We start from the raw sequence: 24,732 nt of genomic DNA on the forward strand, positions 1-24,732 counted from the left end.
ATGCACAACCAAGCAAGCACCAACAACAATAAAAGTGTGTGTGTGTGTGTGTGTGTTGAGGAGGGGGGGGTCTTAACTCAGTGTTGGCCAAGTTACTGAACATTAGTAGTAATTACTCGTTACTTTTCTCAAAAACGAATTGTATTACTTTAAAATTACAGCATAATAAAAGTAATTAGCTACTAGGAAAGTAACGTTTGCCTTACTTTTAAAAATCTGCTTTGACTTGTTAATGCACAGATTCTTTTGTGTTGCTGGGGCACATGTGGGACAAGACAAGAAACTGTCAAATTGTATCTATCATTGTACCTGCATGGGATACCATTTCATGTTTCAAACAAATGTTCATAAATGTCAGCCAGGAAAAAGGAAACACACGCACACATCCTCTAATCCAGTTTATTTTTCCTCAGCAGAAAATTGAACACGATAAAATTAAAGGAGAAAATAGGACAGAATTATGTTCTTTTTTTTTATACATTAACTAAATATGCCACTCTATGCTAGGGTGTAAGTAACTCAAACTGATATAAGGTTAAATAATTTTTTTCTTTAAAAGGTACAGAAAGATATTCAACTTCCATTTCTCATTATCACTCAAAATAGGAACAGGTTTCTCAAAATATCAAAAGAAGAACCAGCCATGATATTTCTCTAAACGATACTCCCTTTATCCTTGGCTGTGTTCTCACTGAAGAAGAATGGTGGGTGGTCGAGGAGAAACGGAAAGACTTGTGCATGAGGCTTAGCATAGTTAAGTGGTATCTGGTTATAGGGGGCCCTCCACCTGAACCAACTTTGAGGTGTTATTTTGCAAAAGTATACTTTTTTCCTAATTTTCCTACAATTTTAGGAAATAAAGCGGATTCAGGAAGGGGGAAAAAAATCAATCAATCCTACATCACCAAATTGCACTCCCTGTGATGGTGCCAAGTACATTTCATGTCCCCGTACCTATATTAAACAAAATACAACTTATAGTACAACTTAACTATACAGCATGTGCTAAATGCCAAAATTTGCGGAAAATGTTCAACTTTTGCAACATGACAACCAAAAAGTAAATTTTAGTGGAATAGCTTTTTAAGAGTAGAAGGAAGATGGGCAATCGAGCGGTATGCACAGCACAAAGTCTAAGCGGTCAGACTGTGTAGGCTGATAAAGAGGGGAGTCGGAACAGATGGCAAAACAAAAAATAGTAATAATAATAACAAGGGGAAACTACTCAATTTAAGAATTCACATTGTTATTCCTGCAGCCGAGAACAGTCCAGTCGCCATCAAGATGCCAGAGGGTCTGGTTTGAATCTGTGATGTCATCAAGCCTTGAACGGATCTGACAAACAATAAATGCCGGACTGACATGAGCCCAAACTATTAGATTGTTTGGAGCTAAATGAGGTTCAGTAATAAACCATCGGTTTGTTTGTTTTTTTAAATAAATCAAGCAAAGCACTGCAACAGTGGCCCGTTAACATCTTTTCCAAAGAGTAAAACAGGACTCTCTCAACTACTGACCAGCTAGCTACACCATGTAGCTCCCATTTAAAGGTTGGTTGGTCGGTCAGTTGACGCCCTAAAAGTTATCCACCCTTTAGCGGGGTGGGGGGGGGGGGGGTAGGGGTTCAAAATGCAGGGTGACAGAGGCAGAGTAGGGTGAGCTGCTCCTGTCATCCTGCATTTTGGAAATTTGCATATGTGGTCGCAGATATTGCGAATCCGCGCTTGTTATTTGCTGCGTGATGTTTGGAGCCAAAGCTCTTCCTCAGATGCTTTCTGATAGACACAGAAGCCATGTTCTAAATGTTCTTTTTTTTTACTACTTGTGTCCAAATTCTCAACTGTCAATTTGATTCACTATAGTCTACTATAAAATAACCACAATGCACTGCAATTTCTAGTGAACAGCGAATGTACGCTACATTTTCTCCCATATACCACAATGCAATGCGGTCGTGTATACCAAAGGAGAAGAAGAGTGATGTAGTGTCTGAAAGTCATTTGATGTTTCCCCATATACTGTAGTTCACTGCTGCTATATGATAAAACACTACATGGGGAATCGTGAGTGAGTGACCCATTCCAAACACGGCTAGTCGCACCATGATACATCAGGTGTAGGTTGTCAACAAACAGGTATTGGAATTAAATTGTCTATTTGTAACACAATGTTATATGACAGCTATCCAGTACTTTTGTGGAATATAAACTACTTGGGGTACATGTATTACCTATATGTGTTTTTCTTGTACCTTTTGTATATGCGTATAGCTTATTTTTCTGTTTTTCATATGGTTGCATATTTACATTTTTGTACGTGTATTGATGTGTATTTTTTATTCCAATACAATCAACACCTGGTGTATCGTATCAACGAATAGCATTTACGATAGCGACTCCCTGTGTCTATCAGAAAGCTTCTGAGGAAGAGGTGTGGCTCTAAACGTCACGCAGCAAATAAAAACCCTTTAAATGGGAGCTACATAGTGTGCGCATCCTGTCCCCCCCCCCTCCAACTTCATCAGGTATTTTTGATCCAGCACACATCCTAGTTGGCTTTTGGGTGGGCGTGTCTTTTTCCACTATTCTCCGTACGTCGTCGCTGTGACACCACAGAATAACGATGGGGCGAACCCGTCTCTCTTGTCTTTGGCGATTTGAGAGAGCAGTGAATTCTCACTAATGGAAACGACATTGTCTTCGGCAGCAGTGTGAATTTGGAAGAATAAAATCATACTTGGAAGAGTTATACTCCAAAATGATATCCACCGTTTGAAAATAAAAGTGCCAGCCACAGCATAGAATTAGAGCAGTTTCAGATACTATTCAAAGGGCGGTGATGACAAAATTACCAGTCTTACCGACCGATCCTCTATATTTGAGAGAGATACTGATTGAGGTGCAGGTATGATCTTTCTACAATAGAACATCTTGGAGCAGAACTCTTCATTTGAACACTAAAATTCAGCCGCATTCCCCTTTGATGCATCAAGACAAACAGTACCACTCAGTAAAGTGAGAGAGAGCGAGAGAGAGAGGGGAGGAGTCAGAGGAGGATCTGCTACACAGAGGTTTTATCAGACTGACTCACGTCCGTTCAAAAAACTAAATGTCAACAGTCCATTTGAGCAGAGGCAGGGATTGGCTGTATTGTGGTTAAGCAGTAAAAACTGAACTACGGTAATCACTACGATGACCGCACGAAAAACCAAACCATGACGGCATCCGTACACACCGCCTCACGTTACCAACTGGCACGCGCATACCTGCACAAACACACTGGTACTGGTACCATGCACGAGCTAAGTGCCGTTACCATTGCCGTGCATGAACCAAAATGGCGGGAGATGTGGGATGGGGGGGGGGGGGGGGGTGGGGGGGACCAAAAAAAAGAAGTGGGGTTACAGGTTTGATACTCCAACCCCCTGATGCCAACCTGAGGAGTGGTCATGGGACAGAGCTGGAGCCCCTCCCCCACGACCCAGACATGTGAAAAGAAAAGCAAACAAAAGGAAAACCCAACTGCTGTCAAATGAGAATCCAGCTGAGAGAAACGGGTCAGTTCAGCCAAAACGCTATAACAGTTCATCTTCCATAACTTCCTGTAATGAACAAAGGAGCGTGAGCAGACAGGAGAAGAAAAACTATGGCGAGACACAGTGGGGAGGGGAGGGGGGAGGGGAGGGGATATACGGCTGCGGCGTCCTCTCTGAAGACCGGGGGGGGGGATTAAGGCTGTGTGCGTGAACATGCGATACTGAATGTGGCTCCGCAGAACAGCCGCCACGGCCCCCCCCCGTTGGCGGCGTTTTGTCCAGAGTAGTCCCAAACAAGACGTCCCAGGCAGGAAGTCAGGACGTCGACAGGGCTTGTGTCAAGCCAGGATTGTAGGGTCAAATGCAGGCTGTTGCAACCATGCTCCCTCCACCTTCTCCTCTTCTCCATCCCCTCCCCTCCCACCCATCACCCCATTTTCTGTCCCTCCTTTGTTTTCCCTCCTCCTCCACCACCATCACCACCTCCTCCTCCTCCTCCTTTTAAGCGCCTCATCTCCGATTGGACGGCTGGTCGTTAGCGTGGCCAATCAGGAGCACTCCTCCCCAATGCGTTGGCACGAGCGGCCCACCTTGCGGTCCAGCTTCACCATCTTGAGGACGGCCTCCTCGCGGCCACGGCCCAGATGGTCGAACAGACAGTCGTGCTGCTCAGGTAGACGGTGAAGCATGCAGAACACATAGCCTGGTGAGGGGAAAGGAAAGGAGAGGTTAGGGAGGGGGGTAACCCCGACAAACAGAACACATAGCCTGGTGAGGGGAAAGGAAAGGAGAGGTTAGGGAGGGGGGTAACCCCGACAAAATGTTCCCACTGCCTCACTGTGTGTGTGTATGTGAGACAACATCTGGTGGTTTATCTCGCCTCGCTGATCGGCAAACATAGCAGAAAACTCTCCTTCTGGCCTTTTCAATACAAGTGATTTGCACTACTTTCTTCCAACCCCCCAGCGTGCGTTTGGGTGAGAGGAAGGTTACAGGAAAAATGGGTCAAGCAGTTATAAAAGTGTAATTTTGTGTCAAGTTTACCAGTGTTCCCTAAGCATTTGGAACAGGTCTTTAAGCTGCACTAGGCAAGATTTTTGTGTAAAAAAAAACACATCAGCCTAAAATCATAAATAGAAACTGAAATCCAGTAAATTTGCCCAAATTAATTAATTTAATTTAATGGTGTCAGACTCAGTATGGGTCACTAATGGGAAATCTTCTCTGAGTACAGGAAGTGACAAATTTAATCTTTTTTCTTCTTATTTTTTTATAATTCCCCCCCCCGATTTTTTATTCCCCATTAGTGCATTTTTTTTTATCCTGGTTGCTGCTCCACCCTCTGCCGATCTGGGGAGAGCCGAAACTGGCTCCATGCTTCCTCCGAGACATGGGCAGTTAGCCAGCCGCTTCTTTTCACCTGACAGGGGAAGCTTCACCGGTAAGACATAGCACGTGGGAGGATCACGCTATTCCAACGAGTTCCCCTCCCGCCTCCGAACAGGCGCCCCGAACGACCAGAGGAGGCACCACTTCACAAATTGAATCTTAATGATAAAATGTATCAGCAGCACACTAGTAAAGGTGATATAGATTAGAGAACAGCATTGATGTGTTGGGTACTGACCACAGCGACAGGAGCCCAGTTCCTGCTGTACCAGCTCTAGTTTGGTTTGGCAGCGATAGCAACGCCGACGGTTCTTCTGCTTGGGTCCCCCGCGGGCCTCCTCCTCAGCGCCATCCTCCTTCTCTTCTGTCCGTGGTCGTTTTTCTGGCGTCGCCTCACTTTCTGACCCCGAGGCTGAGGAGAGAAGCATGCGGGGGTTAACTCACTTTCTGACCCAGAGGCTGAGGAGAGAAGCATGCGGGGGTTAACTCACTTTCTGACCCCGAGGCTGAGGAGGAAAGCATGCGGGGGTTAACTCACTTTCTGACCCAGAGGCTGAGGAGAGAAGCATGCGGGGGTTAACTCACTTTCTGACCCCGGGGCTGAGGAGAGAAGCATGCGGGGGTTAACTCACTGTCTGACCCCGGGGCTGAGGAGGAAAGCATGCGGGGGTTAACTCACTTTCTGACCCAGAGGCTGAGGAGAGAAGCATGCGGGGGTTAACTCACTTTCTGACCCCGAGGCTGAGGAGAGAAGCATGCGGGGGTTAACTCACTGTCTGACCCCCCGAGGCTGAGGAGAGAAGCATGCAGGGGTTAACTCACTTTCTGACCCCCCGAGGCTGAGGAGGAAAGCATGCGGGGGTTAACTCACTTTCTGACCCCCCGAGGCTGAGGAGAGAAGCATGCAGGGGTTAACTCACTTTCTGACCCCCCGAGGCTGAGGAGAGAAGCATGCGGGGGTTAACTCACTGTCTGACCCAGAGGCTGAGGAGAGAAGCATGCGGGGGTTAACTCACTTTCTGACCCCGAGGCTGAGGAGGAAAGCATGCGGGGGTTAACTCACTTTCTGACCCGAGGCTGAGGAAGAAAGCATGCGGGGGTTAACTCACTTTCTGACCCAGAGGCTGAGGAGAGAAGCATGCGGGGGTTAACAGCTAGGACTGAAAGTGGGCCAGAGCCACAGTGCAGGGAACAAGAAGGTGACTGTACCTGATTCACGAGGACGTTTTGTGGGTGTGCAGAGCGTGCCTTGAGCTGTTTCTGTGCATGATGCGCCTGCAGAAGGAGAATGAACAGACTGCGTAAGATTCTGCTCCAAAACGAGACACGGGGAGTTCTATTCTCAAATGCCATACATCACTTCTGGATTAAATAAATAAATAAATAAAATAAAAACATCATTACCAGCAGTTCACCATTTAATATCTCTGGAGTGTTGTAATATTGACAACCACAGAATTAAAGCCATAATGTGTAGCTTTGTGCTGAGCAGCAGCAACAGCGCCCTCTGCTGCCACAATTGGTAAATACAGATGCTAGTAAATGCTACACTTCCCTCTTTGTATGTTCAGCTAATAGCCTTATTTGAATGTTTCTGCTTGTACTCACTTTGCTAACCTTTCTGCAGTGTTTATACCTGATTCGCTGGGAGAGAAGAAAAAAAGCTCCAAATATCCCCAAATGTTGTCTCGTTGTCTCGTTTATTTAAACAAGTGCATAATCGCACTGCTAATCAAGCTAGTAATCGATAAACACGTTTCACTTCCTATAGGTACTTAGCAGGAAATGGAGTTACAGATTCCAGGCAACTTGACATGCTCCGGGGCAGAGCCTCCAAGTTACATGGTGCAGTGACAGGTGCTCAGGGCGCAGAGTGGGAATGATAGTGGCTCCATTCTCCCATATTTGAAACTCTTTTAGTTCCAGACAGGTGGAAGCAATATGGTGCCCAAAAAGAATAAAATAAAATAAAATAAAATAAAATAAAATAAAATAAAATAAAATAAAAAATAAGACAAGGTATAAAGTGGTCCCTGCACATAACACATCAGTGAACCAAATCTAAACAACTCATTTGTGTACAATGTAATCTAAACGGGCACAAAAGACAGATGTATCATGCAAGTACCCAAAGAGTCCATGTGTATGTAAAAAAAAAAAAAAAAATCTATTCACCTTATGTAGCCACGCCCATTTGACCTGGTTGTGTGGTCGTTCCGACGACTTCCGGCAAAAAAAAGAAGAAAAAAAAATGGCTGGCTGCTCCAATATAATCTAACTCTGAATTAACTAATAGTTTAGCCAATTGTGTGTAACATACCAAATAAAAGCAAACGGCAATGTCTAAGAATGCAACGCCATGTAACTGGCTCGTTAATTCTCGCATTCCAGGGAATTACGTTAATAATAAGTCTGCAGGTCTTATAGACGTAAGTGGCTCGAGCTGCGCTCGGAGGACAGAAAACCTTCTGAAGCTTTCTTTGTTGGAGTCCAGGTATGTTTTACAAGAAAGTGCTCGTCATTGTCGACGATAACGTTATCTGACCTGGCTAACAGTGGATACTCCGCTTGCTTGCTGTGTACCGAGCTCAAAGTAGTAGGCTACGTTCTTTGTTTTACACCCTGCGCTGTCCGCTACAAAAACAACTCTCTTCTTCATGACGTTCTTTCATATTTGGCGCCGTGACCGCCGGAAGTGTTAATAGGACCCGGAAGAATTTGGCCCACTGTAAGGTCTGAACATAAGGTGAATACACCAATTCTATCTGCCTATGCCCTGTATCCAAAAACAATGTTCAAAAAGAATATAGTCAGGGCCGTGCTGCATGTTTAGCAGCATCTTCCTCAGCGTAGCCACCTTCACCACCATGCTATCTGAATGCACCCAGTTATTTGATGCTGAATGTACAGTCATGTTAGAGTGATATGAGTTGTCTACTCAACAGTCTCTGTCTGCAAGGTCTTGTTCTCACTGTACGATGTGTGTGTCTGTGTACTGTGCTACCACTTTAGCTGTCATGTCTCTGGACCAATATCACCAAGACCATTTGGTTTTTTTTGCTCCAATTGCCTATTAGAATGATTCTGCCACTGCCACACATTTTGATGGTATACTGACTTCTAATTGGGGAAAATGGTGCCTCTGTCATTCCCATTCTGCACTCTGAATACCTGTTACTGCACCATGTAACTTCGAGGCTCCATCCCGGATCATGAAAGTTGCCTGGATGTAACTCTATTTCCTGCTGAAGCTCCTTCAAATTAAAAGCTGTCCTCCGACAAACTAACGGGACATTTATTGTGAAGAATGTATAGGAAGTGAAATGTGTTTATCGCTAGCTAGCTTGATTAGCCACTTGTTTCAATAAAACACGTACATTTGGGTACATTTGGGGATATTTGAATCAGTCATAAACACTGCAGAGAGGTGAGCAGAGTAGAGAGTACGAGCAGAAACTGTAAAATAAGGCTGATATCTGAACATACAAACAGGGAAGAGTAGCATGTATTAGCATCTGTAATTACCACTTGTTGATGAGGCTTTAAAGACTTAAAAAGGAAAAACCCACTCTAAAACAATTAAACACGGTTTAAAAACACAGCTACTGGCGATGCACTTGTAGTCCTGGGGCCATTTTGTTGCTTGCTGGTGTATTTTTCCTATTCACATGGATATTTGGCAAATAATAATAATAATGGCTGCCACCATGCTGAGCACGAAAACGTTAGCTGTGCCCGCTTACCTTCCCTCGTGCTGGGAAACGTGGGCGAGGGCTCTTCGGCCGACGGCTGCTCAGAGCTAGTGGGCGGCGACGACGATGATAGGGATTGGCTACTGCTACTGCTCGTCTCGCTGCTGAAGACAGGCGATTGGCTATTCCCAGTGCTTTGGATAGGCGTGGAGGTGCAGTCCTCCCCTGGCTGCTTCTCCTCGATGTCTGTGGTCAAGGACAGCAAGTAAGCGAGCAGAGACAGAAATAGAGAAATAGATAAGAGATACAGGCAGAAAGAGAGAGAGAGAGAGAAAGAAGGGACAGAACGAATCAAAACATGATCGACCGATATACACAAGTCCAGGGATCGGAATCGGTATCGGCAAAGAAAAGAAATGGTATCGGAACATCTCCAGTTGGATTGTTCACGTCCCCGTCACCCACAGATGTCCCTCTGTCCTCACCAACGTCTCCATCGCCCCTTTGATGTCCTTTGATATATAAAGCAATCACAGACTCGCCGGCTTGGTAAACGTGAACTTGGTGTCTTTGTGTGCAGTTCACTGACATCATGTTACAGGTATTCTGAGTATGACACTCACATTTTGCAGTGACCTCGTGATGCCATTGGAGTAACTGACAGACAAAGTTGCCAAGTGCAACTTTAAAGGACTTAAAAGTAGTCAACCTCCATGGTTAAGTGGACAGCTCTACCTACCTAATTATAGTATTTTGTAGTTAATTGAGTAGAGCATGGCATTACACTGCCAGTTACTCATAACTGAGAATTTTAAATATGCTGCTATGCTGTCAAGTCCTTAGACTGTAAAAAAAGATGGATGTTGAGATGTTGATTTTGCCCGTCGCCATCTTGATTATTTGGAGCCAGAAGTGACGTAAATTTGGACGATTAGAGCCGCGGCGCCGCCTGCTATCGGCCCGTGATCGGATCACTGGATGAGCGACCTGTCAATCACACTCAAAACGTACGTCTTTTTGCATCATCTAACATTCACCCCCCCGTACAGTTGGCATGAAAGGTGGAATTAGCTATAATTCAAAACTGTTTTTTTGTACCAGGCTATAACAGGTTTATTTCTGCTGTAAAGTCGAGCATTTTAACATTTGTGTGAATTAATTCTTTTTGGAGCCAGCCTCAAGTGGAGGAACTACAGTTTTTTGGTACTTCCGCATTGGCCTCAATTTTAAGAACGGGAACTCGGGGCTTGGTCAAGTCTTAACAGACATTATGTTCCACTATAAACTCCGGTCTGAGAAAGGTATGATCCTCCCAGACGACTGAGCTGCACTTCAGACCTAAACAAGGCTAATCATGTGAGACGTTATCGATCCATGAGGAAATGATCTTTTCTCTGTCACCCTCTACAGGGCGGGACGGGACGTGACAGCAGGCAGCCTAGTTTTGAGCTCCCCCTCAACACGTGGACTAACCCATTTCTTCGCCAGCCTCCCTACTCAGGTGTATTGAGTCTATTCTGAGCTCTTACTGCCGTCTGTGATGCTCGACTCAAAAGCGGGGGTGGTGGCCCTTAGGTCCTCGCTGTCTGCCATCTTCACCGGTTGCTATGGGCACCGCCAGGGCTCCAGCTCAACCCCATCCTCCGGAAAAGCAGCCGATAGAAGTTAACGAGGGGAAACGTCCAGGCATACCTTGACATTTTCACATTTTAATTGGTCGTTTTTTCTTTGCCAGACACTTGTCACATTGAGGGAGAGAAGTAGATCTACATTTTTTCATAACAAGACGTTAGATATCCACTTTGGAAAAACGCTGGAAACTAAAAATTCATGAGTCTATGTTTTTCAAACGCAAAGATAACCAAACCCCAAAAAACAACGACTCTAAGCAAAGCACTTTACAGATTGTTGATAACTTTAAGGTAAACCAGAGTGTGCCTTTCTTTCATGCCAACAGTGATCTTACAAGTTTAGACGTTTTTTTTTTTGCCAAATGGTGGTTATAGCTCATTTGGGGGTGAAACCCTTTAGTTGTCTTTCCATTTCCCTAAAATGGCTCCTTAACATAGTTAGCATTCCTCGCCGAAATCAACTGGCACACCTAGCCTGGAGCTGCAGCTAGCTGCTGTCAAAGAGGAATGCTAAGCATGCTAAGTAGCAACATTTGAGAAAGGACAAACTGTCCCCGGGCCATGATAGGTGACATGTGTCTGGTGAAGAAAATGAGCCAGCTCAATATTAAAATCTAAATATGATCCTCCCTAGGAGGAGTGGAATTCAACATCCTCTGTTGATTCAAACATCAGTTTAAAAGCACCTCTGAAACTAAGGTTGGGTACCGAAACCCGGTAGTACTATGATGCCGGTACCTTTTACGACTGGTACTTACCGGACCAAATTGCAACACAGATTTGGGTGCCTCATCTCGGTGCCATGCCCGAGCTTGCTCAGCGAAATATCCGACCTCCGGTGCTGTGAAACCGGCGCCGCACGCACCTTCACAAACGTTATGGTTTGGAGCGCGTCCATTGACGGTGCCTCTTTAGAAAAAGGCACCGTCGTCTAGGCATCGGTTCGGTACCATTTTAAAAGTATCGTTTTAGCACCGGTATCGCAAAAAATACGATGTAGCCCCGCCCACTTGACCCAGTTGTGTTATGACTTCCTGTTCAAAACACCTTCTGTTTTTTTACCTGCTCACTAGTACCGTTTACACAGGAAGTGTAAACACAACAGGAAGTAACTGGCTGAGCCCGGTGTTGGAACAGAATGGTGAAGACATTTTGAAATGTGCAGTCACTTAACATTATAGCCAAGCAACATTTGAAATGTGTATTTTACAGGTGCAGCAGCCAATCACAGAGCCAGCGGAGGAGGCGAGCGAAACACAAATATGCATTTCACAAATATGCATATTTCAAATATGCATTTCCAGGGGCCATTTTTACTATTTTACCAAACAATAGGATGGCCAACTGATGTTGGTTGCCTGCGAAAACCAAATGTCAACTTTGCAGACACAGCACACACAAAAAGGTCACCAGTTGCCTGGTGGTCAAATCCCACCCTTGTAACAGTATGAATTTAGCATGATGCATTCGTTGAAAAAAGTTAAAATAAAAAATAAAGCTAAAGGTTTTCAAGAAACGATGTGGGCAAAGATGGGGATAGCTAAAGTAGCTGTGGTCTCATCGTCTCACCCCTGTCATTAGAGGAACAGTGTGTTAGGGAGAGAGAAAGACTTACCAGCAAAACATTTGGAGCAGAGGTTCATGGTTTTACTGGACCTACGGAGAGGAGGGGACAAAGTCAAACTCACTGGATGAACGAAGGAACTCTTCGGCTAAGCTTGTCAGACTCAACCGTTATCACTAAAGGAAATCTGTCTCTATTATGAGAAAAATGATAAGACTATGATAATCTTATGACTGATGTAAACAAGTATCCAACTTGATAACCCAACTGGCAAACCAACTCTCACCCACACACCCAGTTTCCTCAAACGCACGAGACATGATTTCTAGTCCCGCATGTGTTGTCACAGTAGCAAAATGTGTCACTTTCCCACACAAGTGCAAAATGAAGACCATGTACTTTTATAGTTTTATAGTAATATATCTTCTGATCAGACATGTTTTTCTGAATCACACTATAATCTGTAACATGAGTTTCTTGTAAAACGTAAAGCAAACATCATCTATGTGTCAATTAAGATTAACAGAGGGCTCATGAGCGTCAATTTTATACTGCCTAACTAAGCCATGAAAGACAAATCAGAGTGCCACTTCTAGAGAGAGATAAGACCCTTTCTCAACAGGTATGATGGTACTTGATCATCATCAGTGAGACACTAGGAGGCTCTCGCCATTTTGTAACAGCACAAATGATAGTTACAGCAGGTCTTGCGTGTCACCAAAAGGCCTTTCACAACCTCCCCGATGTTTCAAATCCGCGACCACAACCTTCTTTTTGCACCATCCCTGCCTACCAACATGAGGGTTGCAGGTTCGAGCCCCCGTGTTACCTCCTGCGTGGCTGCGCGTGCATACAGGCACAACTGGCCGTGTCTGCGGGTGGGAAGCCGGATTAAGGGGATGTGTCCTCGTCGGGGCACCTGTTCGGGGTGGGGGGGGAGAACTGGGGGGGAATAGCGTGATCCTCCCACGTGCGTGCCGGTGAAACCCCTCGCTGTCGGGTGAAAAGAAGCGGATGCCGAATGCACATGTATCGGAGGGAGCATGGTGCTAGTCTACAACTCTCCCCAGATCGGCTGAGGGGGTGGAGCAACGAGCGGAGCAGAGGGAATCAGTACAAGTGGGGAGAAAGAGGAGGAATAATAATTGAAGGCAGGATGAGAGGAAGTGACAGCAGAGAGGGAGGAAAGCGCGCGCACACACACACACACACACACACACACACAAGGCAGGAGAATAAGGTTTAAGGTTGTAACAAAGTTACAACCTTAAACCTTAAAGCAGTGGTTCCCAACCTTTTCCAACTCAGGGCCCACTTTTATGTCTCAAAATTTTCCGCGGCCCACCTCCGACCCCATAAATACAAAGGCCATATAATGCGTTCTCAGAGCACTTTTTTATTGAAAATTGAACATAAAGGACTGAACTGAATACAGGAGAAACATGTTGGAAGCTCCACAGTCACTAACACAGCACCTGTAACATGTTGCAACACCTTCAGTATTACAGTTTTCAAGGAGCTGTTCACACACACACACACACACATACACACACACACACACACACACACACACACACACACACACACACACACACACACACACACACACCAATCATTCAAGGAGCTGTCCATCAGCACCACACAGATGTCAGAAATGACAAGCAAGGCTGTAACAGGCTAATTAACAAATGATTAATAAATAACGGTATCCTTCAACAATGGAAAAGTGCATTCTCATAACAATTTGACATCCAATATCAGATCCAAACAAAATCCAAATATCAGAAGAAAGCCCATTAAATCGATAGGGTTACAAATAAACACAAACCCAATATAAAGATGATGTAAAGATGAAACTTCAATTCAAGCAAAAGCAATAACATCAAAGAAACAAAATTAAAACATTGCACTCATGGCTTTTTCCTTTTAAAATAAAAACTGCAGTGGATCATATTAAGACGTCATGGTGTTGGTGTTTGACATACAATGTCGCAGAACACAACCAAAACCCAAATATCAAAACAAGCCAAAACACAGTTAATTTCCATCCTACTCACGACTCCCCGCATATAAAGAGAGCATGCGTCTGCTGGCTCATATAGGGGCTTTCATCCCCGACGCATTTCCACAGCTCATTAACGAAAAATTACAGATGTGTTTTTATATTAAATCATGAGCCTACAAACAAACCAGTGTACAGATTGCAAAATTTAGCATGTAATGTTAGGCCTCGGCAGAAGAAAACTATTTACATACAAGCAAAAGCAATAATTGCAACGAAACAAAATTAAAACTTTTATAAAGCTGCAGTGGATCAGTCCAACAACAGGCCAACAACATGTTGACTCACCTAATGAGACGGCTGGTGTTGCATGGCGGCAACCAGATGCTTGATGTCTGGCACAATGGATGAAAGTTTCAGTCGAAGATCTGGCTCAACATCCAGTTTGTTTCTGTACTTAGTTTTTAATGCCACGAGTGCAGAAAATCCAGTCTCACAGAGGTACGTCATCGGGAAAGGCATCAGGAATCTCACAACTCTGTTGGCCAGATCAGGATACTCAGAAGCAACATGAAGCCAAAAGTTTGTCAGGTGCTTCTCTGAGAAGACCAGCTTCAGCGCGGTGTCACAAGCAAGATCCAGGAGACTATCTTGCTCTTTTGCGCTCAGAGCGGCGAGGGCCTCGTCACTGTGGCTGGATCCAGTTACACTGCACATCTGGGATGGGGAAGTATGCGCGCAGCTGGGTGCTCAAACCTTGCAGGTGCTCTCTGACAGCATTGCTCACGGTGATGGGAAGCTGACTCTGTTCCTTTGTCAGAAAATCGGACAGATTTTCAAATGAGTCATAGTTTGACTGGTCGACACGCTTAGCCCACAGCGCCAGTTTTCTTATGGTCGCTTCCACTTTATTCTGGACATTGAACGTGTTCACTGCTGTCCCTTGAAGACCGAGGTTCAGTCCATTTAAGTGGCTGAAAATATCGGCCAGGTAACCCAACTTAGCCAACCACTCAAAATCATTAAAGCGGTCTGCAAGTTCAAACTTTGTGTCGAGAAAAAACACACGCACTTCATCGCGTAACTCAAACAGGCGCGTCAGTACTTTGCCCCGGGAGAGCCAGCGCACTTCAGTGTGTAACAACAGCTGGTGATGATCACTGCCCATCTCTCCACATAACACCGCAAATAAACGTGTTTGCAGTGGACGGCTCTTGATGAAGTTGACTGCTTTGACCGCCTCATCTAAAACAGTCTTCAGATCCGGGGGCATTTTCTTTGTAGCTAGTGCTTCACGGTGTATGCTGCAGTGGACAGATGCTGCTTGCGGAGCCACCGCTTTCACACGCCTGACAACTCCGCTGTGCTGCCCCAGCATTGCACGGGCTCCGTCAGTGCTCACTCCAACACATTTGGACCAGTCAATCCCATTGGAAACAATAAAAGTGTTCAAAATGTCAAAAATGGCCTCAGCAGTTGAACGGGTGGGCAGAGGTTTACAAAATAAAAACTCCTCTTTTATCTCGCCACTTTCTTCGTACCGCACATAAGCAAGCAGTTGTGACAGACTTGCGACGTCGGTCGATTCATCCAGTTGCAGTGCATAAAAGCGGCTCTCTTTTATGCTTTGGATCAGCTGTTCCGACACATTATCTGCCATGTCATCAATTCTTCGTTTGACTGTATTATCCGACAGTGAGACGAGGTTGATAGGCTGCACTGCCTTCTCTCCCAACATCACCGCAACGATCTGTTTTGCTGCGGGAAGAATTAAAGTCTCGCCGATGGTGTGTGGTTTTCCCGCTTTGGCTATGAGTTGGGAGACCCGAAAGGACGCTTCCACAGCATTCGTATTCTCGCTGCCCATACACTCGATTACCTTCTTTTTACTCTGATATTCCCTGAGCTTGTTCTCAAAAAAAGCCAGTGGCTTGGCTACATACTGTCCATGTTTTGTCTCGAGGTGACGGCGCAGTTTACTTGGCTTCAAGGCCTCGTTTGACAGTATCTCAGAGCACACAACGCACAGCGGTAACGGTTCATCTTCTGTGCCGGTCCAAAAAAATCCCAGCGCTAAGTACTCAGCACTGTACTTTCTCCAAACTCTTCTTTTTTGTTTGACGGCGGGGAGATCACCTGTCGATTCACCATCGGTCTCTTGTCTCTTTTTAATTCTCCCTGTTGCTAGCCAGCTATCCATCTTTAAACTCCATTTTCAGGTATCAGCATTAAAACGTAAACAAGTCAAGTGCAATGCAGTCCCGCTGCAAAGTGGTCCGACCATAACAACAAAAGTTCCTATCGCTCATTTGCTTGTCACATGTCTAATACTTGAAGGAAAAACAAAACAAAATAATCAAAATAATATTTAAACATTTTTAATATCATTTTAAACATAACTGAGTTTTAACATTTAAAACATTATTCTGTATATTTTTATATAATTATATTCCCCCCCACAAAAATCATACTTTTTTGGAAATGATTTGGCGGCCCACTTGCAATACCTTTGCGGCCCACCAGGGGGCCGCGGACCACAGGTTGGGAATCACTGCCTTAAAGTTAATAATTCTACTGTGAGAAACCAGCAACAAGCAACTGCTGCTGCCTGTGTGTGTGACTGTGTGTGTGTGTGTGTGTGTGTGTGTGTGTGTGTGTGTGTGTGTGCGCGACTGTGTGTGTGTGTCCATTTATGAGTTGGGAATGAACAAACAGTAACCAATGCGATCACACTCTGAGCCACATGATGCGCGGAAGTCCATTCATTTGCTCCAGTGCTGCTGAGTGACCAGGAAGCTCAGCTGATGTGAAGCTTGTGGGCTGAGAAAAAGCTGAAGTGAAAGCTGAACTTCTCACACAAGACGCCCGCTTCCTCGTCTCCCTTTGTGATTTTGTTTCACAAACAATACTTGTGCCTGGCACAGTGGCAGGAGGGCAGAGTGGATGAGAATGAGCCATTACAGCCTCTCAAAGCCCCCCACTTCTCTACAGCTTGTCTTTGAAGCACTACACTAATAAACGTCTCCAACACCATGGAGACGTGCGGTTGCATGCATTCACTGTTGGGTTTGATGGTAAGCTCTGAACTAGCTATTTTATTTCCTGTTTGTTTGCATTGATGCAATGTCATTGGTGCTGCTTATGACAAGCAATGACCAAGCTGTGAGAAATACATGATTTGCCTGTTCAAAACTCTGTCGCTGCAGACCGCTGCATAGCCTCTGATATCGTCCCACAATCTGAATAAACAGCATATCTGCAGGTATCAGAAAGACACATTTAACACATTCACTGCCAGACGTTTTTTTTTACTGTAGTTAGCTTCTGCCAGAGGGGTTTTTTGAGGATTCTGGCTCATCTTTCAAGACCCGAGGATTCTTTTCTGCTAAGATTTTGTGAACACACAATATCTCAAAAGAACTAATAGAATGTGTGCTTTCTCTGTCTAAAAGAGTTAGTTTGTAGAGTTAGTAGTTATGTAAGCATTAGCAGTTGAATACAGCATGGTTTCAGCGTCAGAAAAAATATTCAGAGATAAACGTCTTTTTGTGAAATTCGATAGAACAGTCACTTTAACCATTCATTTTTGGCTCTCTCTCTCTCTCTCTCCCTCCCCCTCTCGCTCTCTCTCTCTCTCTCTCTCCCTCCCTCTCTCTCTCCCTCCCTCTCGCTCTCCCTCCCTCTCGCTCTCCCTCCCTCTCTCTCTCTCTCTCTCTCCCTCCCTCTCGCTCTCCCTCCCTCTCTCTCTCTCTCCCGGAGACGCACTAGGTTTAATCCTAGTGAGAGGGAGAGAGAGAGAGCGAGAGAGAGAGAGAGAGAGAGGGAGAGAGCGAGAGGGAGAGTTGCTTCCAACTCCTCCCTCCGTGGGCGTTCTTCTTGGCTGCAGCGGCCGTCACAAGCTTGTCACCAGTCTCACTGCTTTGCTGCTGTCCTGTGCCTGTCTGCGCGGCCGCTGTTTGAGGAAGTCTGGATGGACTCGCTCGCTTCTTGGAGTTTTGGTTGAGAGAAGCTTTTGCGATTCTGGTCATATTTATGCTGCGTGTTTCAAAGTGTGTTCCATCCGTGATCTATTATGCAAATTTGCAATCCCGCACTGCCAGCAATCAGCGCGAAAGCGTTTTCGCCAATCCATTTTCATGAGAATGGCTTCGTCACACTGCTTTTTGCTTGCCTTCCTCCTTCCTTGTCGCCACTTAGTGGGTCGGTGGAATGGGTTGTACACGTTGTACACATCCAATACTTATATAAGAGATGTAAAAGGGTTAGATGCACATCCCACCGTCAACAAAAAAAAATCGAATCATTGACGTATTAATACGTCAATGGCAGTGAACCGCTGGATTTTTTTTGACGTATTAATACGTCAGTGGCAGTGAACGTGTTAACATGTTTTTTATGCTACTTGGAACTGAATTTAATACCAACAATACCAAAAATAAATATGGCAAAAACAGCCTATTTATGACTGAACATGGCGGGACAAATGACAATTCGTTGCTAAGTTGGGACATGAAGTCCGACTGTGTTTAGTAAAGCATATATTATGTATGGGATTGGGTATATTGTACTACAAACCCTGTTCTGGAATCTGGATCACTCTGTTCCCTACGTCTTTCTTCTAACTGTAGTGATGTGAGACACGGACGGACACAACAGGCAGGCTATCTATTATTATCTGTTAGTATTTTGTGATTAATGTTTAACACTCTCAAGGTGATAGTTTAATCATGACACACAATGTGACTGTTAATGTTTCCTGTCCTCTTGAAAATAAAGTGATTCTTCACTGCAAACGGGCTGAAATCTTGAATTGTTATTGTGCCAATGTGTGCATTTGTAGTTCAATAGTCTATAGGCAAACAATAGGCAATCAATCTCGAGTATGCTAATTCTGTAAAAAAAAAAAAATATCATCTCACATAGAAATTACAACTTCTGTTGTAAAATGAGACATCCACCATAGGAAAATGAGACTTACTCATACAAAATGCCTGACAGTTCAAAATGTAAACATATTAGGTATTTTTAAGGAGAATTCGCAATACATAAATGAAGTCCATGGTTGACAAAATAATCAGACTTTTCCAGACTGGGCAGGCTACAATTTACAAATATTGGCTTGTAAACTTCAGGTAATGATTTTCTTCTCCTAAGTGGTCATTTAGCATTTTGGAAATGTCTTGTTTATAATATTCTCCTGGCTTTCTTGGTGATTTCTCCTTTCCCTGAGTTAGATGATCTTTAGTTTGTCCCTCACCTTCTGGACCTTGTTTCCACTTTGACATTAGTAGCAACACAATAATGAGGCGTTTGTCACAGTGAGTCCTGTCAATAGCACAGAGACTGGAAGTCTGTAGGCTGTTCAGATCATGTGACTGCCTACAGGAAGAGCTAGTCTAGGCTGTTCAGATCATGTGACTGCCTATAGGAAGAGCTAGGCTGTAGGGTGTTCAGATCATGTGACTGCCTACAGGAAGAGCTAGGCTGTAGGGTGTTCAGATCATGTGACTGCCTACAGGAAGAGCTAGACTGTAGGGTGTTCAGATCATGTGACTGCCTACAGGAAGAGCTAGGCTGTAGGGTGTTCAGATCATGTGACTGCCTACAGGAAGAGCTAGGCTGTAGGGTGTTCAGATCATGTGACTGCGTACAGGAAGAGCTAGGCTGTAGGCTGTTCAGATCATGTGACTGCCTACAGGAAGAGCTAGGCTGTAGGCTGTTCAGATCACATGCCTACAGGAAGAGCTAGGCTGTAGGGTGTTCAGATCATGTGACTGCCTACAGGAAGAGCTAGGCTGTAGGGTGTTCAGATCATGTGACTGCTTACAGGAAGAGCTAGGCTGTAGGCTGTTCAGATCACATGCCTACAGGAAGAGCTAGTCTGTAGGGTGTTCAGATCATGTGACTGCCTACAGGAAGAGCTAGGCTGTAGGCTGTTCAGATCATGTGACTGCCTACAGGAAGAGCTTGGCTGTAGGGTGTTCAGATCATGTGCCTACAGGAAGAGCTAGACTGTAGGGTGTTCAGATCATGTGACTGCCTACAGGATGAGCTAGTCTAGGGTGTTCAGATCATGTGACTGCCTACAGGAAGAGCTACAGTCTGTAGGCTGTTCAGATCACATCCCTACAGGAAGAGCTAGTCTGTAGGCTGTTCAGAGGAGCTATGCAACCAATGCAGCAGGACTGAGTGACAACATGTTTTGGTTTGTTCAGCCAAGGAGGTTTTCTTTTCACCCATATATAGTCTGTGTTTGTCTGTTAGCAGGATATCTCAAAATTGTATCAACTGGGCTCCATGAAATTTGGTCCACAGATAGTCCTTGGACCTAGGAACAATTGATTAGATTTTGGTGGCGATCCAGATTAAACGATTTATCGTTTTTGGCTATAATTATGAAACAAACAGAGATAGAGAGACATGATTCCATGTTTGCAGGGTCAAGACATCAATAACTTAACTTGAAATGTATGGGATAAGAGTAATAATAATGAAATGTATGGAATAAGAGTCATGTCCCTGGGTGTAACTAACAGCAAGTTGGAGAATTGTTCAGCCTTGGCGGAGGTTTGTGCTCTCTGACTCAAGAGTGTTAAAAGGCCTTGGAAGTAGTTGAGATTTAAGTACAAGGATAACAGATGATTTTAATACTGATTCTAACCCTGACTAGATCATCACCGTTGGCTGTTGGGGGAGTTTGAGTGGGGAGTGGCTGCACTTAGGCCTGACAGTCGCTCAGATTATCATGTAGTGTGAACTTTGGCCTCTTGGCGGCGGCTCCGGGCCAGATGGAGCCTGACAAGATTTTTTCAGACACGTGTTTGATTTGGTCGGCCCAGTCCTGCACTGTGAAGACTCGCCAAGACTGAAATCTGATAGGAATCCTGGCAACAGCCAACTGGAGTTTACTTTAGATACAGGGGGAAGGAAACCAAAATGAACCGGCGGAGAGGTCGATCCTAACAAAAACAACTCTCACGTGACACATAACGATTATTTTCATTATCGATTAATCTGTCAATTATTTTCTCGACTAACAATCGATAAGTCTTTCGGTGAAAATGCTGAAAAATGTCAATCACTTTTTCTCCAAAGCCCAAGATGACATCGAAATGTCTTCTCTTGTCCTGAGCAACATTCCACAATGCAAAGATAATCAGTTTACTGTCAGAAGAAAATATTCACATTTAAGAAGCTGGAACAAGAGAATTTTAGTTTTTTTCCCCCCTTAAAAATCTGTCTAAAGGATTAATCGGTCATAAACATAGTTCATTTTCTGTCAATCAACTAATCGATTAATTGAATAAGCATTGTGGTTCAAGAGATGGCAGACTGACACTCTTGTCATGTTTTCAACAGTTCAAATGTTGCGCTGACTGGCTGCTGCAGTCTACTGTCAAGAGCCAGGCTGCAGCTCTGTCTAGTCCAATCCCCCTTCTCCTATTCTTCTTGTGACGCTGACATTAACTTTCAACTTGCACAACACATTTGATTCAAGTATTGAATGCTTACAGAATTCAATATTGTATTCAACCTCTTGCGATGGTGTTGAAGCAGGATTCCTTTCCATTGTGACAGTATATACCAAAGGCTTTAAATGTTGCTGTATGACTCAAGATCCAAATATAAGCCGAAAGTAACCTATTGATCATTTCATATCAGTACCACTACCAAGTGACATAAAGTGACTTGAAAATGAGGCCAAACAAAATTTCAACAGAGCGATTCCCAGGCATCAGTGGCACAGAAGTCAGCCTATCTCACAGCAGACAGATGATAAGCCAATTAGATGAGAAATCAGGGTAATTTACTTTAACCACACCCTCCAATGTAATTAGGATGATGGGTGGGAGTGGGAAGACTCTACCATTTGTTTTGAAGGTGTGTCTAACAAAACTGGTTCATCACAGTCGTATGTAGAGCAAAATCCAAAACAAAGCAGGACAAACAAAGGAGATAAGACAAAGAAAGAACAGAAAAACTTTAGTCCCTAATATACCCTCTACCGGCAGGATGACACCCATATATGGGTTTGTTGATATATCGGGCAAATTGGGCTTTTATTGTATATTGGCCAGTCTGAGGCTCCTCCCTGAGCAAAACTACATGATGAAATCAAGTGTGTAAAACCTGTTTTCTTTGCACATTTAAATTGTTTGTTTAATAGTTCAATCGTCTTTTTAGTACATTGACTTCATTTAAAAAAGGCAGTAAGCAAGTTCCACCTCCAATTAGTCAGGTGGGGTGGGGCTGGGGCCCAACCTGCACGTATAGGAGCTTCTACCCCACCCTGAAATAAATACACACATTCGAAGATATCATGCAAATTCATTGGCACAAAATATCAGCTGTCATCAGCAGTGACACAACATATCGTCACTTTCAAGGCCTCTAAAGCGGAGTTTAACGCTGGCAAATTATATTAAACGGTAGGCTATGCAAGACAAGGCTCGGAGTGTCTTGAGACTTGATTTTAAGAGCACGTGTTGGACAGCCAGTTGCCATGAGGCCAGGTGTCATTCTGAGGCACGACCGTAAACACAATGCTGCCATTTATGTCACCTGACATTGACAGGTGGGCCACTGGTCCCAGTTTGCTTACTGGACAGTGGACAGTTGGACACCATCATGTGAAGCCATTGAGTGTCGAGGGGGAGGGGGGAAACGTTAGTCATCACGTTCTTGCTTTGATAAGACCTCAAAACAGGAGGATTTGGTGGTGTCCTGGCTGTATTTTTTTGCAAAGAACTGTCACCACCCTACAATGAAGAAATCACCTTAATATTCATGTAGTAACCCACCACAGACAGGGGCTTATAGTGCGTCTGTGGGGCTCAGTAAGGAGATAACACTAATCTTATCGTCCTACATGGTATTTGTAACTCCTATAACATGACTACAGCATTCATATAATGACTCATAGATGTGACATTTGTGGCGTGTCTTTGTACAATGTGTTATGGGATTACTGTATTTTTTTCCTAAGAGGGAAACATCAGTGAATCACATCCGGTATGCAAAACACATCCACCACTTGACAAGAGAGAATGTAAAGGTCTGAAAAACAAATAAGGACGGACAGACACTCAAGACAGACAGCTCAGTTTAAGGGTATAAACACTTCAGAGGCGTTTGAATTGTTTTACCGCTGCTCATTTTCGAGGTGATTTGGGTAGAAAAACACACACAGGGCAGGTTTAAAAGGAACCTGCTGGCAATAAATCATGTTCTATCTCGGATACGTCATCTCCTGACACCCCCAAATTGCGTTAAAACACGATATCGCCAGGCTACGAGACGGCATTTGACGTTTTTACACGACGGGAACGCGTTTAAAAAGGTGGAAAACGGTGGTAAATTCGACTGTTTTCAAACTGAAAGGCTTATTTATTAACTTCCCCAACCCCCCACCACCCTCGGCCTGTGCACAACAGAACAACAACAATAGGTTTGGACTAGCTAGCTTTAAACCCGTGGGGCATGATATGACATCCACATATAACATTAGCATTAGCTCTCGACTCAATGGTTAACATGTTATATTCTTACCCCCAAAACCCGCAGGGACACCGGGGAGGTAGACTAGCTTTGCTTCGTTCGCTCGTATCTCCCATGATGGCTTCAACACAAAAAGCACCGATATGGAAACGCGAGGCTGGGGATGAGTCCAGGGCCTGCTGGTCGTCCAAAGAACAAAAAAATAATCCCAACACTCAAGTTACACAAAATGTATTTCCTCGTCGTTGTCAAAGTCCACGAGTTGAGGAAGACCGGTCGGAGAAACAGACCCGTTTCGAGCACACAAACCCCCGTTGTTAAAGCCTATTATTAAAACGGCTCCGTTGGGAATAATTGAACGGTCGGCACTCTCAATGCAATCAGCTGGACCGTCGCTGCTGCTGGACGTTACGACCCGCAGACAAAAAGAGGGGGGGTGTCGGAGTGTTCAACACCGACCAAAAACACGTCCAAACTCCACGATTCACCGCATATCCATCTGGCACAGCGTTACATGAGAGACGTTAAATCCGTGGGACGTCTGTTCAAAGGAAAATAAATAAGATAGAGCCAGGCCTTCCCCCTCGCCCTGGTGGGACCACCCCTACGCACACGTCGCTGCTGCTGCCTGGGACGGAGCGGAAGCGCGTCCATCAATCCCTATGTCAATATGAGGAGGGGGGGCGGCGGGGGGTGACTATCACTGTATAGTTATGACGACGGTGTAAAAATGAGTTAGTTCTCTGTTGTTTTCATGGAAGTAAGCACAATAGATAATGATTGACTTGCTCTCACTCTGAAGAATGGGAAAAACTGGTGGGGCAAATTAGACCAGTCTCTAGCTCTATGGTTATGGTCTAACTATCTGTCCCATGCACCATATAGTCTAATTTGTTCATTTTGCTGTCAAAATGCACCAGATCGATGCAGTGAACTTTAAACTGCATAACATTTTCTTCCCGGGTAGCATGCGTAGAGTAGACCCCCCTAAATGGTCTGAGGTCCAAACACCAGTCTCACTCAAATGTAATCCTGTATGAAACACTGCTCCTGTATCCTGGTGATTCAACATCATTGGGACAAAATCGTATCAAACAGGGCGTGGGCTTCTTGTGAATGTCTATTTTATGGTCCTTGACATGAAAATATTGGGGTTAGAGACTAAAGTTAACATTTGGTGTTGTTCAAATGCTTATGTCTGGATTTACAGACAAATAACATCTAATCAATGATGTAGTGGTCAGTAAAGAGTTGGGGAGACCATTGTTCCCCCTAATCAATCCCTCTAATCATGTTTACGTGCAAACAACCAAGATGAACTTCCTCAAATAAAAATGCCTGACCTGAGTTTATCCTCCCATTAATAAATAATCCACTATCCTGCTTGAACCCTTCTGTTGCTGTTCCTAAAGACTGGGCGA

At 44.5% G+C, this 24,732-nt stretch overlaps 1 protein-coding gene across 1 annotated transcript; it reads right to left on the reverse strand.

Moving 5' to 3' along the window:
• Nucleotides 1-385: 385 nt before the first annotated feature.
• LOC310782753 (AN1-type zinc finger protein 3 homolog) lies at nucleotides 386-23,908 on the reverse strand. Its single transcript, XM_083643489.1, has 6 exons — nucleotides 23,363-23,908; nucleotides 11,863-11,903; nucleotides 8,668-8,862; nucleotides 6,134-6,199; nucleotides 5,163-5,336; nucleotides 386-4,238 (listed from the first exon to the last, which is right to left on the reverse strand). The coding sequence occupies exons 1-6, from the start codon at nucleotides 23,425-23,427 to the stop codon at nucleotides 4,084-4,086; spliced, it is 696 nt and encodes a 231-aa protein (XP_083499615.1). The 5' UTR covers nucleotides 23,428-23,908; the 3' UTR covers nucleotides 386-4,083.
• Nucleotides 23,909-24,732: the final 824 nt, after the last annotated feature.

This window comes from Poromitra crassiceps (assembly GCF_964638095.1).
Source record: "Poromitra crassiceps genome assembly, chromosome: 9".
Lineage (NCBI taxonomy): Eukaryota > Metazoa > Chordata > Actinopteri > Beryciformes > Melamphaidae > Poromitra > Poromitra crassiceps.